Raw genomic sequence first — 17,238 nt, forward strand, 5'->3', positions numbered from 1 at the left:
AGACAGTGTTCACTAGCAGAAAACCAATCGCTGAACATCTAGGGAATCGAAAATGTGGCCCGCAGGTTCAACCGCAAGAACATTTCATACACTACGACAATTGAATAGACAGAGAAGTAATTGAACCGTAAAAATGTCCAACGTATATAAAAGAAAAAGATTTTCTCCACGGCACTTTGACAGAAATATAAACTATTTCGCTGCGATCGAAAATTGTCCGAAAAAATGTATGAAGTTTTTCTATTACAATTTTGAAAATGTTTCCAAGTAAATTGCACATACATAGTGCATTGCATTTACATTTATCTTGTCCCTTGATAATGTTGGATTAAATGAGTCGCTTGTTAGCCGCTGTGCAAGTTAAATAGATAGACACTTGCTTTTAAAACTTTTTTTTAATGGCTTTAAAAATATATATTGTCATCAATTTGTGTGTAACTAATAGTTATTATATATATCTATATATGTATTTTTACAATATTTTAATTGGTTTTTGTATCAATGCCTTTGAGTTTAGAAAAACGGGTTGCTTTAAATAATGGCCGATAAATAGGCGACTCTATGTGTTATTCTTAAACAAATTCCAGCAAAAGTAACAATGATAAAGGCTCATTAGTTTTAAAGGGCCACGTAGGTGTAAATTTTCCTATTCAAAATGGTATGGCACGTCCTGCTTATTTTGTTTTTGCAACATCGACATTGAAGAAAAAGTGATAGTGGTTCTTAAAATTATTAATATTAGGCCATAAATTATTGATAGTTATTTTAGCTAATAGTTATGATACTTATTTAAAATTAGATTTAGTGAATTTCATATTACTGCATACATATTTTTATTATTTTGCGTAAAATTGGTTTTAATTATTATTTCTTAAATTATTTATGTATGTTGAAAAAATGGTTACTGCGCTTTTTGAAATGTTCGACAAATGGGACGAATATGACTTTCCTTCTATTTCGTAATTTTTAACGAATTAACTGTTTACGTAATTTGAGTTGATAAGAGGAAAAGAATAATAGCTGAGCTATGTCATATATAAAGGCAGAAATAACTTTCTTCACACGAGAACACGATATAGAGAGGTACATTTTCGAAAATATTTTCAGACGCTATAAAATTTGATTTTCGTCTGAGTATAAAATGCAAAAGAATTATTAAATTATCTCCTTGTTCGGAGGCGTAAAAATAGTAGCTCGGTTATTGCCGCGTGTCGAACAAAAACAATTATTGTCGAAATCAAAGTGCGCCGTTTATTTTGCAGTTATCCGCCAAATTACATTTCGTATTATGCGGGTGTTGCATGCCAACTGACTCTACCAACTCACCCTGACCTAGTCGGTTCTTTATTAGCATTGTTAAAATTAATTTCAGCCTTATTACGATTTTCAAAGCGATTGGCGTAAAATTATTTTGATTTCTATATGCGATATGATTTGGTTGTAAACCCCGATCTGTAAATTCGAAAGAAAGACCATGTTTGCCACGTTTGACTTCAAAATCGTGCCATGCTTGTTAGCTTAATCACAGAATAATAAAAAATTAAAATCAGCAAGCTGGGTGAGACGTCCCGTAATGGACAGATCGATTTTCCGCCATTAAAGGCTTTGAAAGAAAAGTTTTTCCCTTCCCTGGGATTGTACGGGCGACTTTTAAATCAAATGAGCTGAGTCGGACCAAGTAATATTTAAAAAGAAAACAAATCCCTTCGGCTTAGTATTTCCTCCCGAGCAGATTTATATCACAATTTACTAACAAAACATTTATAAAATAGTTGTAGTGTTCCAAATGGGTTTTGTTTCTTCGGAATTTAATTATCTTGTTTATTGTGTCCTAATTTTGAAGTACTACCAACATTGAAATTTTAAATTGACAACAATGTATTTCTATGCATTTTGAATTATTTAACAAAACCACTGCGTATCTATTGACGTAAACTAATCTGAAAGAAATGTAGTACATATCACCATAAAGTAATACACCCGCTACTGCGAGTCTGTCTTAGACGAAAGTATTCTCAAACAGCAAGCAGTTTTTTTTTTTATTTTAATAGTCAAACATTTAAACTGTTTTCTATAATATCAAACCATTTCCGAAGATTTTAAATCAAAAATGAGGAAATTCCGATATAAAGCAGTTTTTTGTCCAAAACGACTACCAATAGACCTGAGGTACTAACAATTAAATCTACTAATCCCATCGGAAAAGTAACCATCCATCCATAAACGAATTAATGACTTGTTCCTGGCATGTAATATGTGGATGAAGAAATACGAAATTATATTGATCTTGCAAAAGTTTCCAATTAAATGTAATTACAGAATTTTTGTAAATTTTAAAACCGTAAAAATGTGAATCAACTAATCTTCTTAGTTGATTCGCATCGCAGACAACAGTAATATTCTAGCCCAACTGGTTTCGTGCAATGCCAAATATCATAACTTTACATCAAGTCGTTGCTAAAATATTCGACAGTTCTTTTGGGGGTATTCCAAACCGAGACGGAAGATAATTAGCTTCTTATTTGGACTATCTTTTGGTTCTTCACATATTTTGTTAAAATTTGGTGCGCATTTTAACTTTTAATTTAATAATTAAGGTGCAATATCCCAGGAACTACAATTTGCCCACGAAATATATTTTTTCTGCTTCCGTCTCTAAAATACCCAGTTACACACGGATCTAGCGTTCGGAAAGTATCATTTTACCACGTCAGTTTCGATTTCCACTTATTCGAGCCACTTCGGACATTTCCGGGATATTGCCGCACGAGTTTGGGAGCAATTGGACAACTTTGATAGTCATGTCAGTGAATGTATCCACGTTGTTTTACAAAAATGTTCCCAAAAACTATTGGTAGTGGAAAAAGTATAGTATGCAACACGTTTGGTAAACGTTTTAAGTCATTCGTATACTGATGTGCATGTTTCGTTTACAAAATTTACTTGAAAATGCAATCAAACAAGATAGGTATACATTTGAACCTTGAACAAAAAATGTAAAAGACTGTGAGAAAACGAACAGTGGAATAATAAAAGTACCAAAATTTGCACAAAAATCGAATAAAATTAACTGGTGGCCCAATCTTTTCGACTCACTCTGTACAACTTCAAAAGCAGCGTCACGGATCAACCGGAGCATTGTTACGTGCCTTCCAAATACTCCGCCGCTTCTAACTATTAGCTTTTTTTTGCGCGAGATAAGCAGAAACCGAAGGCCCGAGTTTTCCAAAGACGACAGATCACGTAGAGGGCAGGTAACCTAATTCCGAGACGACCGCTTCCCAGTCACTGAGTGTTAAAAGCACTCTGTAAGGATAGCCTATACGCTTCCGGACCGGATATAGCGACGCCGTTGGAAGCCGGATACCGGAATTTGCTGCATCCTAAAAGTTCGGTTTATTCGTCGTACCGCGGGTTCGAATTTTGCCGTCGTATTTCATCTCGCGCTCCTCCTTACCGCGAGAGGTTACGACATTACCGCCCACTTCAGGTTTTTATCTATTCATTCGTGTTTTTAAAGTGCCTGTAGGTTACGTTCTTTTTCAATTTGTAATTTGTCGTATCTCTTGCCGCACCCCCATGTACTTTTTGAAGCTCATTAACACGTTTTTTTTAATCTCGTGAAATTTATAGTCTGAGGATAACTTCAGAGATTCTTCAAGAATAAAAGCAAGGTTACAGTAACTAACTAACTAACTAAATGTCACTAATCGAAAAACAACCTAACCTCACCCTGCACTGGCTACCCTTTCCCAATATGTTTGTTACCTTTACACAATTTTTAAAAATCAATTCTTGTGACCCCAATTTTACGTACATTGCATGGAACTAATTGATTTATGAGAACTATTCAAGGTCATGCAACTTTTTTAATTGCTGCAATAAATTGTATCGTGGAAATCGGGCTTAATAGTAATATCTGCAACGTTGCCTTTTTACAGATTTTCCTATGGAGCCCCCATTTTCTTTTTTACTTATGAAATTTTAATACTCATTCTTTGTAAATATTGCAAATAAATATTTTGTTGAAAATATAACATACTTTTAACATTTCGAGGACTGGTTGTAAACACCATAGTTAGATTAGTCTTTGTGAAAAATTTCTAATAAATTAGCATTTCTTTTAATATAAAAAAAAAATTAAGGAAATATACCATATTTTCAAAAAATAAAATTATTATTAAAATTTTATTTGAGGTCGTCGTTTTTTTGTTTTCGTGGAAAGCAAGCGACCTTCAAAAAAAAATGGAACGCGCTATGTTTGATGATTGCATATAAAGTGAAGGTGACTTTCGGCAAGTTAAGCTAAAGCCCTCGTAGTAATAATTTGATGAGATTGAAACGTCTCTAATTTATAATAACATATTTCAGCTACCAATTATAAAAGGTGGTCTCAGAAAATAATGCAGTGGTCAAAAATCAATCCAATAATTATCTCATCATCATCATTCGAGATTCCGTTTGTTCATAAAATAATGAAAATGTCATTTATCGAATGGACCACCATATATTTTAGCAATTGCTCTGGAAGACGATTTCAAATTCCTTCAAATGATATATCATATTCCTAAACCTAAATGTTGAACACGTCTCCGCCTCAACTGATAGATTATTTGCTTCCCTAGATAAAAACTGCTTCCTTGAATTTCTTTTTTTACCATTGTTGCGCCCTATGTTGCATACATAGAGCTCCATAAGGTCACCTCATATCAATGCGTATCGGTGTACATTGGGAAAAGAGTTATGGAAATTCACATTAGGGAATGCAGGAGTAATGCACAGCGACACGAAGTCCTCTGATCAGAAGCAATAATAATTCATAGAGACCAGCAACGGTGGAAATTTCAGAAAGAATTTTTTATCACGAAGCCTTCAGTAATCCATTAAGTCAAGCAGGCTCTCAATAGCAACTAACCAAGACATACGAACAGGAGTCACACCCGATGTGCACAAGAATACTCGTAGTTATAACAATTTTATCATTATTTTCTTGAAAACAGGGACCATAGCACAAAACAACGAAAAAGCAAACAACAAAATATCATCGATATATAGACAGATAGGTCCTCAAGAATAAACCCCATACATGCAAACAAATTTGCAAGTGGCCCTGCAGATAAGCTGACTGAAGGCCACAGCCAAATTTAATATCCAGGAAATAACCTGCCTCATCAATAGTATCAATGGTTAGTTCACGTGCGTTGGCTAAATTCGCAAAACCACATTTTCGAATTACGACCTCTATAGTTGGTCATCCAAATTAAACTCTTATAGCCACTAACCCCCGGCTCGTAAAGTTAAGTGGCTGTTATTGGGACCATTCCCTTTCCCACGTATCGTATTATAAAAGTCAACTAGCATAATATATTACCGGGAAATACGTTCGCGCTATGGCTAATATTCCGGGCGATATTTTTCCCTCAGACGTTACGCGGGCAAGAGAAAACCCGGCATACTAATATCGGTAATGCAATAAATACAATATCGAGGAAATGTTTTTAAAATACGATATACAGGCACTTGGTGAGGCGTTACGCGAAGATCCCATTTCCGTCATTTATACGATACGCAATAGTCGTACTTGCACTCTGCATATAAATGTTTGACCCGCCATGAAAATGAGCTGAATAAAGTTTGCGGTTTTATTCTAATTTTCTAAAAAAAAAGCCCCGTCACAGAATACAAAAGACTACGATATGACATACTAGTTTCCTACACTTTATCTTTTTGTGCAGGCTTCTACCTCACTCATCGCATACGTTCATCAGTCAGGGTATAGCCCTCTCCAACTTTCTATACATTCTTACTACTTACTACCAACGCCATTCTTATCAACACCTTGATAGTTCTATTAGAGCCTAGTATTCTTAATATCACTGCCACAATTATAAAGTTCTTAATGTTGTTAGTGTCCATCCTCTAACATCATAAATGGTCATGACAATAATAAGGCAATTAATGTTTTATCTGGTGCTGCTGCAAAATGTATAAATGCATTCGGTTGTATTGCGTTCTGTATAATTGTAATTGTAAAATTATTGGTCAGGATAGTTTCAATCTGTGCTATCACTATCATCCAAGGATGTAATTAATGGTTTTATGTTGTCTCAAGTTGTCTTATTTTTTAATCCCATACCATTTCCATCTAATTCTAATCGCAGTGATAAGGTGGTAATCTAATGGGATATTGCCGGATTTTTTTAAAACGAGATAAGCTTTATCATATTTACAAAAATTTTGGATTGCTGACTTTTCGCTAATCATTAATCAGAAGTTGGCTTCTTCAGATCGAACTGAAACTGACTCGCATTCTACTCTGTGCTTGCTTATATAATGTTTGAGGGGGGTGGAGCTAAAGGAGGGGCATCAACATGAGCCGTGTTGATATTTTTCATCCGGTGTCTTTAATGTATTCTTTGCCACATGTGCATGGAATGTTGTAAACTCGAAATTTTGGTTTTGACGTTATATTTCTTAAGAACTTTTAATATGTGATCAATGATGTTTCGAATGTAAGGAAGGACAACAGTGGCAAGCGTGGAGTTGCTTTCAGACTCGTTAATACGCTTAATATCCATAATGTGGAAATTATTAGAGAGAAGAGAAGATTTTAAGTGTTTTAATTTTGGATTCAGTGATTCGGGTTGAGAAAGTTTTACCGCTCCGTAAACAAGAGGGTTGATAATCAATGAATTTTTTGCCAGATGCTTGTGTGACAATGAATTAAGGTATCAGTCTGTGTGCGTAGGTTGTCAAGAACATGACAGAGTCTTATGCCTTATTTTCTATTTATAAGAATGGGAGATTATTATTTGTTTCTATTTCAATGGTAAAACGTATCTTAGGGTATATAGAGTTTAAATGGCTAAGAAAATCTAGTGGATATTCTTGACCATGAGACCAAATAAAAGTATCATCGCCGTAGCATTTCCATAACTTTGGTTTATTAGTTCGAAGATGTCAAGGGCTTTCTCCTCACAGTAGTAGTATAAATATTTACCGTTGTAATTCTTTTTGTTGCGTCTAAATATGTGGGATGTTTTCTCAAAATCGAAAAAGCAAGCGTCAACTGCATTTTTGTTTCCTCCATGATTTCAAGTAGCTCACACTTCAATACATTTGATCCATTCAGTATTCGATTCAAGACAATAGACATTTTTCATATGTTTACTATTATACCTTCCAGATTTTCTTTATAAGTAAGAAGATTTAGTGGCAATCTTTTTCTTATTTCGCGCTCAATACCTATCGGCCTGAGATATTTTTATTTTCTCTTCTTCTGTTGGGTAGCTCCAATATTTCGTCCAGTCTTTTCTTCTTTCGCTGGTTCCTATGTCAGCATGTCTTAGTATAGTGTCAGCTAGTCACTTTATTAATATCAAACCTCAATATGATGATTTTGCGAGGCAACAATTTATAGAGAATATTACAGCAAATGCCTTTTATTTGCGCGGAGAGCAATTTTTCAACGTTGAGTGGAGTGCCCTTTTCCTCATATATTTCTTCTAAACTTCACTCAAATAATCTTAAAACGAATGTTACCGAGAATAATCCATTTTGGGCCCGCGTCGTTTGACTATGAGTGTTTAGATAGTGCTTTCCCGCTTTTGCCCACGGTCAATATCTTTTTCGTTTGAGATAAAACGTATAGAGCCCCTCTTTCATGTCTTTTGTATTACCTAGATACTTTTATATACGACCCGATTGCACCGACGAAAAATTTGATCATAAAATATTCTAAATCGATCCTGAGAAAATCCGTCCAGGGAAACGGACATTCTAAATAGATGGAAATAGATCAGTATAATCCGCAATACATTTTTTGCCGAAATGAGTCATTAAACGTGGTAATGATACAATACAAAAAACCCCAGAGAAATTCACAGCCTTTTGGTTAACAAATTCAATTGATTTTTAATCAAACCAAATAAGACCGTAGAGCAGAATGTATTCATAGTAAGATTTATAGGTAAAAAAAGCAATTGGTAAAAAGAAGACGTTGGAAATTATTATTCAATTTAATAAGCAAGGAAGAACGTATTAGCAAATATTTTACTTTAATACGTCCTTTTGTTTAAACTTATGCTCGGTTAAAGCAGAATTGCGTCAGATATAAAGACTTTGTTAATATTATGAAGGCAGTGGCTTGAAAGATATGAGAGGACATAGCAAAACAAAGTTTTTTTTTTAAATACAAAAATAAGTAGTTGCAGATATTTTTGATTTTTTTTTAAATTATACATTTAAAAAAAATGTTTCCGATTCTTTGGACACCTCTTTTTGAATTAAACCACAGTTTGGACTAAGAGGACAACTCCAAATCAATAACGAACCATTAAAGCGAGCGCAAGCTCATGTTAAACTAACCAAACATGTGTAAAACTCCCGCGCAAAACAAACTGCTCGAATAAAGGCGCATATTCTCTCATCTTTTGTCGTTTTAATCTGACAACAAATAACGGCGTTTATGGTGCAACGCCATTAAAACAACACCCTATCCGACGACATTTTATTGGATTAGTCCGCTAGAAACGTGGTCGAGGTTAAACAAATAACGCGCACAATTTATTTACCCAAAACGGAACATAAACATATCCTTTTCTCTAAACGTTTAAAGGTTTTTGTTCTCTTGCGTCGCGCTGCATTTTATTTTGTGTGCCTAGGCACCCATATCAGTTGTTTATTCGAAAACGAAATAGGGGTCGGCGAGGCTTGCTTTTCGAGTTATTTACGGCCATGTTGAACATGTATATTTATGTGTTAAACCTATCTGTTCCTGAAACATCGCTCTGACAGAAACGCAATGACGTAGCTCCATTAGCTCAATGGAGATAATATTAGCTCCTTAAGTTCTAAATCTATATCCACCGGCAAGCCATTCAAACTCTTTTTGTCCTTTGTTCCTAAAATAAATTGTAGTTTGTTATTGAAACTAGTAACTAATTAAAGTATTAACATAATTAACTAATAACATAATTAACATAATATGGCAGAAAAAATAGGTTTTTATTTTCTTTCCTAAAAACGAAAATGGATATATCGATAAAATATTACTGTTTTAAAACGCACTTTCTGCATATTTATATATTTTTTAAACTAAATTTAAGGAAAAACTTATGGAACCGCATAAAAAATGTATTTTAAAGAAGGGATTACCCCTTTAAGTTATTCAGATTTGTTTTCAAACACCCTGTATATAAAAGATCTCACAGGCATCCCCTTAGTCGGACTATTCTCTCTAGTTGAGGCCGGATGAGTTTCTTCTGTATAATAAGGAATGCATTTACGGGCCACTGGCTGCATTCTTATATTTAATCCATATAGTAAAGCACCCCAAGCCTAGCTTTTCTAACAACGGCATAAGGAACTCATCAAAACGTCGGTTATCAGTTGCAATCCCTGCATGTTAGGTGCCTACCACCTTTGTTTTTCATTAAATGTAAGACCACCAACAATTCGGGATCAGAGGAAGTTCCAGGTTATCCTCTTCAGCGACAATGGTAAAATCTCCCGAAAGATAAACTTCAAAAAATAACTTATCCTTGTGTAACACTTCAAGTGTTTCACATAATGAGTGTTTCCGACCTTCACTTCCACAACTTAACCAAGAAGAGTCACGAGCAGTGATGGTGAATATAATTAAATGTCTTAGGGACATCGTAAAATTAGTCAGTTGTGAATGTGGATTAAACCTTATGTAATGGAATTACTATTGTAGTTTTGAAGTCAGATAGCAACGTAAAAACGAAAATTATAAAAAAATGATACGAAATTTATATTGCTTAAAATTCTTACCAATAAAAAAAGAGCAAGGCAGGCAATAATTATAATTATTTTTAATTAGTTTAGTTTTTTCCTTTTTTGCTGAATATCAGCGGTTACCGTCATTTATGGAAATGTTTAGTTATTGAAATGTCCAGTAACTTCTAATTATGCATTATAAATTACAGAGACTGTAATTGAATTAAAATTTACTCCGGATCCGCACGACAAATCGCTTATTCCAGACATTGTATGATTTTCGTTCATTTGTTGCCCTCAGCAAAACAAAGCAATCTATTGCGTAGCCACATTAACAAGACTATAGTCATAACAAAAACTTTCGACTTTCCCAACGCGAAATTTTTTCATAAAATCATCTTCCTTCAGACCATTGGAACATTGCAACTAAACAAGTACCATAAATTTGGAATCTCTGATTCAACAGCTAGTTATATTGCGATACAGACTCAAATCCCAGAGATTATAATTCCATGTACCAATGTGACACATGAGTATGGATACTGAAAATCTCAATCCGAGGCATCCACACAAAATGCGAACCAAAACACTTGCAAACAGAGACCGCTACATTCGGGATGATTTAGTGAAATTGTTGCCAACTAATTAAACCTAAAGTCTTAACTGTACTTTGTAGGACTCCAGTTGGAGACTTAACATGTCGCAAGGAATTAAGGGAGATTTATTTGCATACTTGACTAGTTGGACACGGGCCTTTACTCGTAATAAACCAAATATACGCTTCATAAAACTGAAATCTCCGGGCCGATAATAGTTTTGGTTAGCAATTTAGATAATTTTGAGTGTATGATGAAAACATAATAATCTTTAAATCTATACTATAGAGTAGTTACTGTAGTTGTGCAAAAGTTTAGGGATTTTATTAATATTTCGCTAATTGCTTATTTTTTTATTAAAATGGAACCGTTTTTTCACTAGTAATCGCAAATTGATATAGTTAATAATATAATAGGGTCTGTTGCAAATTGCATATAGACTTTAGAGTATTCAAATACAATTTATTTCGTCGCTATTAAAGGCAAAAAAGAACAAATAAAAATTAATAATTACTCGTACAAAAACCAATCAAGAGTTTCATCAAATAGGCCCACAGGGGTCAATACTTAAAACTATCCTGCTTATTTTTACCTAGGTATAGTTGACAGTCGAATGGATAATTCAACGTTAAAATACACCGGTCAAAACAAACGAATTTTGAGAAATAAATGCAATTTCGAATCAGGAAATTAATAAAACAAATTATTCAAGGTCTAGTCATTATCAAAATTCAGAAGATCTAGTTCCCAATATAGCTTGCAATAATGCAGAAGTATCAAGTTTCTAGGTTTAACGATGGATAAGAATCTAGTGCCAGCGTATAATATGTTATAGCCATTTTGACTAGACATGAGCTGCGAGTGCAAATTGAGATATGAAATCATGGCACGAGGAACTTTCCCAAGTATGATTGAGGTTTTCTCAAACAAAAAAAAATGTTATGTAGCATGATTCACTCATCTTATTCAAGTTCTGCAACTTGCTAACATCATAATTTAAACGTTAAATCTAATTGACAGTTTTGCATTAATATTTTAAAGCAGCCAAAAAAATTATTCGTTTTGTTGATCCTTCGCTGAAAGCCAGTTCGCAGGCTCTATATTAAAACATAATTTTAGCTTTAGCAGTAGCACAGTGCACTAGAGAATATTCATATGCGCAAATTTCCACTACCGGGATATTCTTTTTATATACATTTACCTTTTTTCCTGCAAATGTGATATCGTGTTCCTCTTTTTTTTGCACCAAACTAACCGTGGCGGCAAAAATAAAAATAAGGGAAACGAATTAGCAACGTGAGACCAAAATGGAACTCAATTTTCTTCCGAACGTATTCGCTTAAATCCCGAGTCTAGAAAATAACAATAAACCGAAATTAGTATGAAAATATAGGAGGAAGTCCCCTCGAAATACCACGGGATCCGCTTGCCTTATGAAAATGAATACGTAGCCGTAGTATGAAAAATAACAATTTCATTTCACTGAATGTTCCCATATTGTTATTTGTTTAAAAGGCAAAGGAAAATGTTGGAATAAAGTTTTTGAATGCCAAAAACGTTCTTGATTGTTAAATATTTTTCGGATCCTTAAGGCAACTAGTAACTAGCTGTGGTTCAAGATATGGAAGAGAAAAGAAACAACAGCAAAGGAACCTTTCTTAAAGTGCCATGCAGATTCCAGCGTAAGGGTCTTCTATTGATTGCTGCGTCCTGAACCGACCGAAAGTCCTTAATTTTTTGCAGCCAAGACAGTTTCTTCCTTCCATTGCCTCGCTTTCTACCTTCCCTGGAGTCCTAGTAAAGGGACGTTTGTTCTGATTAAATGAGAACTCGACATTTTATCTTTTGGAGGTTCACCAGAAATTAAAAAAAAAATTTAATCTCTTACAAGAATTTTATATTTAAAGTTTTAACACAGCTGAAGATGTAAACCTATTATGCGTTTTTAATCTCTTCATATGAGTTTGTGGTTCCTGCTCAACGTGGGATGTGTTTGGGTCTATACATTACAAGCGTTAGCTGAAGATGAGCACTGGAAAGATATACTGGCATCTCAATGCATTGAGTGACATAATAACCATTTTAAAATTTTATATATGGGCTGTTAAACAGTTTTTTACATATTGGTGATAACTTATTTATTCTCTTTTAATGTAATGGCTCATTCATATTGCAAATTCCGACACCACACATAATTCTAAGCAATTTTTGGTATTGTGCAACAGTTTTTGGGGAGAACTTTTAACAAAATGGACAACCCGAAACAGAAATCCCCAACTATACAATGGAACTTTTTTTTTTGACTTTCTGATGCCAGTGTTTTCGATTTCAAATAACTGATACTGGATGCCGGTTTTACAACGGATCTTTGTGGCCAGTACAAATATTCAGGTAGTTGAAATCTGCAATTGTTTTTGACATTTGAGATTTCGAAGGTATTTGAAGTTAATTAGCATTGTTTTCGAATGAATGAGGGATTCTTATGCATTTGTAAGTAGCATACAACCTGTAGCAATAAACCGCATACTGTTATTGCTCAAACCGATAGAAACAGGTATGGCCCAACATCATATGACACGATTGTCTCTGACCTCGATAGATATTAATTAATTCTTTTTACATTTTTTGCATTACATTTTGCATACATAATTTTTGTGATTCTAAATTGCATTTATTTCCTAAAATTCCTTTGTTCTGGCGGGTGAGCCTTAACGTTGAGTCATCCGTTATACCGTAAATTATAGGTGAAAATAAGAAGGATGGTTCAAAATATTGGTATCCCTGAGAGTCTGTAAATTAATAAACAATAACCGATTGCTCTCAAACCCGTACGGTAATTTACCGGAAATGTCTGAAGGGGCTCGGATACGTGGGATAAGAAACGTTGTAAACCGACGCTTTCCGTAAGCTAGATCGGTGCATTATTAGGTATTTTACAGAAGGGAGAAGAAAAAAATAGTTTTCAATTGTAATCAACTTTAGTTAATAACAATTTGTGAATTTATCAAAAATAAAGGTACTTCATTCTTGCATAAAATTATTTTAGGTTTCAGACCCTAGAGAAAATTTCACGAGTAATTTTTTCTTAATATTAAAGAAATTTCACAGGAATAAAATTTTTGTAAAATTTAAATAATGCCAAAAGTTCATTTTTATTGTAATTGTATATTTCATCAATTTTTCTAAATAACATATTTTGATTTGGTTTAATTTATAACTTTTCCTCACCCAATTAATACCAAAGATATTTCACAATTTTTTCTAAATGTAAATAATACTGAAACTTATGGTAGATAATTGTACTTGGATGTCTGAACGTAATTTTCAACTCTTATCAAAGTGACAATTTCGGATTTAACAACCCCCTCATTTATTTGTACCAAAAATTATGAATAAAGAAGTATGGCATATACTACCGACTTAATTAATTAATACTATTAAATTCGACTTGTTGATTTGATGAGAGTGTAGGGTGACCTGCAATTGATCCAATATGAAACCTCACGCCCACTCTAAATTTGAGTGGGACGCAAGATTAACGAAATCAAATCCGTTTGCATTCTGTGACGGCGACAAATAGATTTCGACCTTGCTATTCGTGTGTGGTAATTATTCGCCACATTAAACTGAATCGCGATATTTATTAGATCGTAGAAATTTTCATTCAAACCGCATTTGTATCCAAAATGGAAACATTTTTCATTGTTATCGGGCGGGGATTATTTGCCATTATTAAATAATTCCGGCCAACCTGTGCTGAAAAATTTTCCATTAAATTTGAAGCCCGAGCTTTTTCGCGGAAAATTTAATCAATTGCTCTTGTTGCCATTTTATCGCCTGAGTTCGGATAAAAATGGAAAGTTTGCTAATTCGGCACACATAATCCGTATTTTTTTTTAATAATTGAATATTCGTAATATTACTAATATTGCATTAATTTACTTACGTTTTGACTACGTCTGATTTGTGATCTATGCCATCGCAATTCTTGATTCAACGACCTGCAACAACAAAAGATATTGCAGCCATTGTCAGTAAGGTTATATATTTTTTATTTATTACAACCATAGTCTGGACTATTAAGACGACAACTGCGAACTAACCAACTAAAACAAATTTAGTTCTAAAATAACACTAAAAGTGCTTAAAAGCCTGCTTTTACATATTGCGGATTAATAAAATTGAGGGTCGCATTCAGTACGACCAAATTCGTTCGTTCGTGAAAAAGGGATGGCCTAATTCACTGTTTTAAACGTGACATGATAATTCTAGTTTTCCGACAGAAGAAAAAATCCAGGAATGTCAGCAAAAATTGTTGATGAAGGTATGCTTTTTTTGGGTTCCACTCTGTCTGTTTCAAAAAAGAAATATAAATAGAAATACATATCGGAAATTGTAAGAAATAATCAAAATAATATAATAAAAATAATAAAATAGAAATAGAAAAACGGTGGGGCGGGTTCTGATGGCAAGCGAGGCAACATAGAGTTACACTTCTCGGACATATCAAAAAACTGCACAACAGCGCTTAAAACTAATGAATAATCAAATCACTTAATCTTAATATTAATCTAATCATTTAATTGATTGAATTGAAAAAATACGAAAGTGGGTTCCCATGGGTCCACAATATTACGGATGACAGAATTATAACTGTTTAGGTTAGACCGATAAATCATGAGAGTTAAAAATAAATATTCCAAACACCCAAAACGGAATATGGGAAAGTATCCGACCACTTAAAGCTAAGGGCGCCAATATATAAAGGGCGATTCAATAAGGGTTTCCACGCTAAAATAATAAAAAAAACTCTTAAGAATATAAAAATACACAAACATTTTTATTTGCAATTTTATATTAGTGTATTACAATTGGGTATGAAAGATGATGTCATTCAAATGACCCCCGCGACTCATGTGGCATAATTCGATTATTGAAATTTCCTATCACTTTTTGATACAAATCAGGTTCTATGCCAGCTATTTCGCGTCTAATCTTCTGTTTCAGCGCTGGAATATTGTTTGGTTTATTTTTACACACTTTGCTTGTTAGATATTCCAACAAAAAAAATCTAGGGGAGTAAGATCTCATGATCGCGGCGGCCAATTGATATCGCCGTTACGTGAAATAATCCGACCTGGAAACTTGCCCCGCAGCAATTGCATCGTTTCTGTGGATGTGTGACAAGTGGCTTCATCCTGTTGGAACCACAAATCTTCAATGTCCATACCTTCCAACTGTCCCAGAAAAAATCAGATACCATGTTTCGATAGCGAACACCATTAACCGTAACAGCGTTCTTCGCATTATCCTCGAAAAAACAAGGGCCAATTATTCCTCCGCACCAAACAGTCACTTTTTGAGGATGCATTGCTTTTTGGACAATCTCTCTTGGATTTTCTATTCCCCAAATACGAGCATTGTGTTTGTTTACAAAGCCACCAACGTGAAAATGTGCCTCATCGCTAAAGATGATTTTCGTTGAAAAATGAACCCCTTGTTCTCGTATCCATTCTGCAAACACGCGGCGCTGTTGATGATCTCGAGGTTTCAACTCTTGAGTTATTTGGACTTTAAAACACGCAAGTCTTTTGTTAAAAATCGCTGTGTGGTTGAATACGTAAGGCCCACATGCTGCAATCGATGACGAATCGATGTGTTTGGATCTTCGGCTACACTTTCGCGAACAATGGCAATATTTTGATCTGACCGACCTGCACGAGCACGTTGAGGCACTTTGAGGTTAGCTACAGATGCAGTTTGCTCAAATTTTTGGAAACACACTCCAAATTGTCCTCTCAGAAGGTCGATTTTGAACGCCGAAAAATTCACGTAGAGGCAGAAATGCATTTTTTCTTGATCGACCATTTTCATAATAGATTCAGATTGTAATGTGGAAACTCTTATTGAATCACCCTTTATTAAGAAAGATATTAGTCACATCACAATACAACTTTATGGTTTTGCTATCAAATTTGTAAAATAGATTGAAACTTTTTAGATGCTGTACTAATTTTTGAAAAACTGTATCAGTTGAAAGTTATTAAGCCCAAGTATTTTTACAACTAATTTCTGGAAATTGGTTTGGTGGGTGTGCTATTAACAAGTGCGTATCGTAATTAATAATAATAGCACTTTAGTACAAAACAGAAAACATGACCCAATTTCAGGAAATATTAAATATAAATCATACAATACATATACGTAAAAACTAATCTTAAATCTACTAATCTTATAACTAAAAAAGTAAAGAATTAAAGAAGGAGAAATAAAAGGATAAGACTTGTCAGTCCGGATAACCCGAAGCTAATCATAGTATAAATCGCAGTGTTGTTGTATAGATAGTTTATTTCCAATTTTTTAAAAAAATACACAAGATCGACACAGGATAAACAATTTCAATTTTTTTCTGGATAATCAGCCGTTTCAAGTACCAGGTTAAAAATGCGACATAAAGGAGCACACAGTGCGTAAAAACAGTGTCTCACGATAAAACTTGGTATGCCACCAGGACCGGCGGTAGTTTTGTTTTTGAGTGCTTTGCTTGCTGGTCAGACATCCTGGATGGTAAACTTAGGTATGTTGACTAAATCGGGATTAAAGGATACGGTTGGAGATGAACATGGATCTCGCTGGGATATGGTGTAAACGTGTAAAACCAAAGTACTTTGCAAGAGCTGCGACAACCATACTAGGTCCATGGCATGGCTGATTAGACATCGTCACTGGGATTCGCATATCTGCCTTCTTACGCTGAATAAATGACAGAAATTGCTAGGACTATCATGTATCATAAAATAATAAGATTTGCGTTGCTTGAAATTTGCGGAAGCTCTCCCCTTCTCAAATTTATTTGCGATCATTTCTTTGGTGAACCATGATGGAAGTCGCCTTCGTCTCG

The 17,238-nt window shown here is 34.3% G+C and overlaps 1 protein-coding gene across 2 annotated transcripts in view; it reads right to left on the reverse strand.

Moving 5' to 3' along the window:
• The window catches only part of LOC132704864 (chondroadherin-like), a 222,186-nt gene that overhangs the window by 103,427 nt on the left and 101,521 nt on the right, over positions 1–17,238 (reverse strand). For both annotated transcript variants that reach the window (XM_060675162.1, XM_060675161.1), the window contains exon 2: positions 14,284–14,338. Coding sequence is in view for 1 of the 2 variants with exons in the window: in XM_060675161.1 (XP_060531144.1) it covers positions 14,284–14,338 (55 nt within the window). In the remaining variant the exon portion in view is untranslated. The remainder of the gene's footprint in view (positions 1–14,283; positions 14,339–17,238) is intronic.

This window comes from Cylas formicarius, unplaced genomic scaffold (genome assembly GCF_029955315.1).
Source record: "Cylas formicarius isolate icCylForm1 unplaced genomic scaffold, icCylForm1.1 PGA_scaffold_7__23_contigs__length_41026272, whole genome shotgun sequence".
Lineage (NCBI taxonomy): Eukaryota > Metazoa > Arthropoda > Insecta > Coleoptera > Brentidae > Cylas > Cylas formicarius.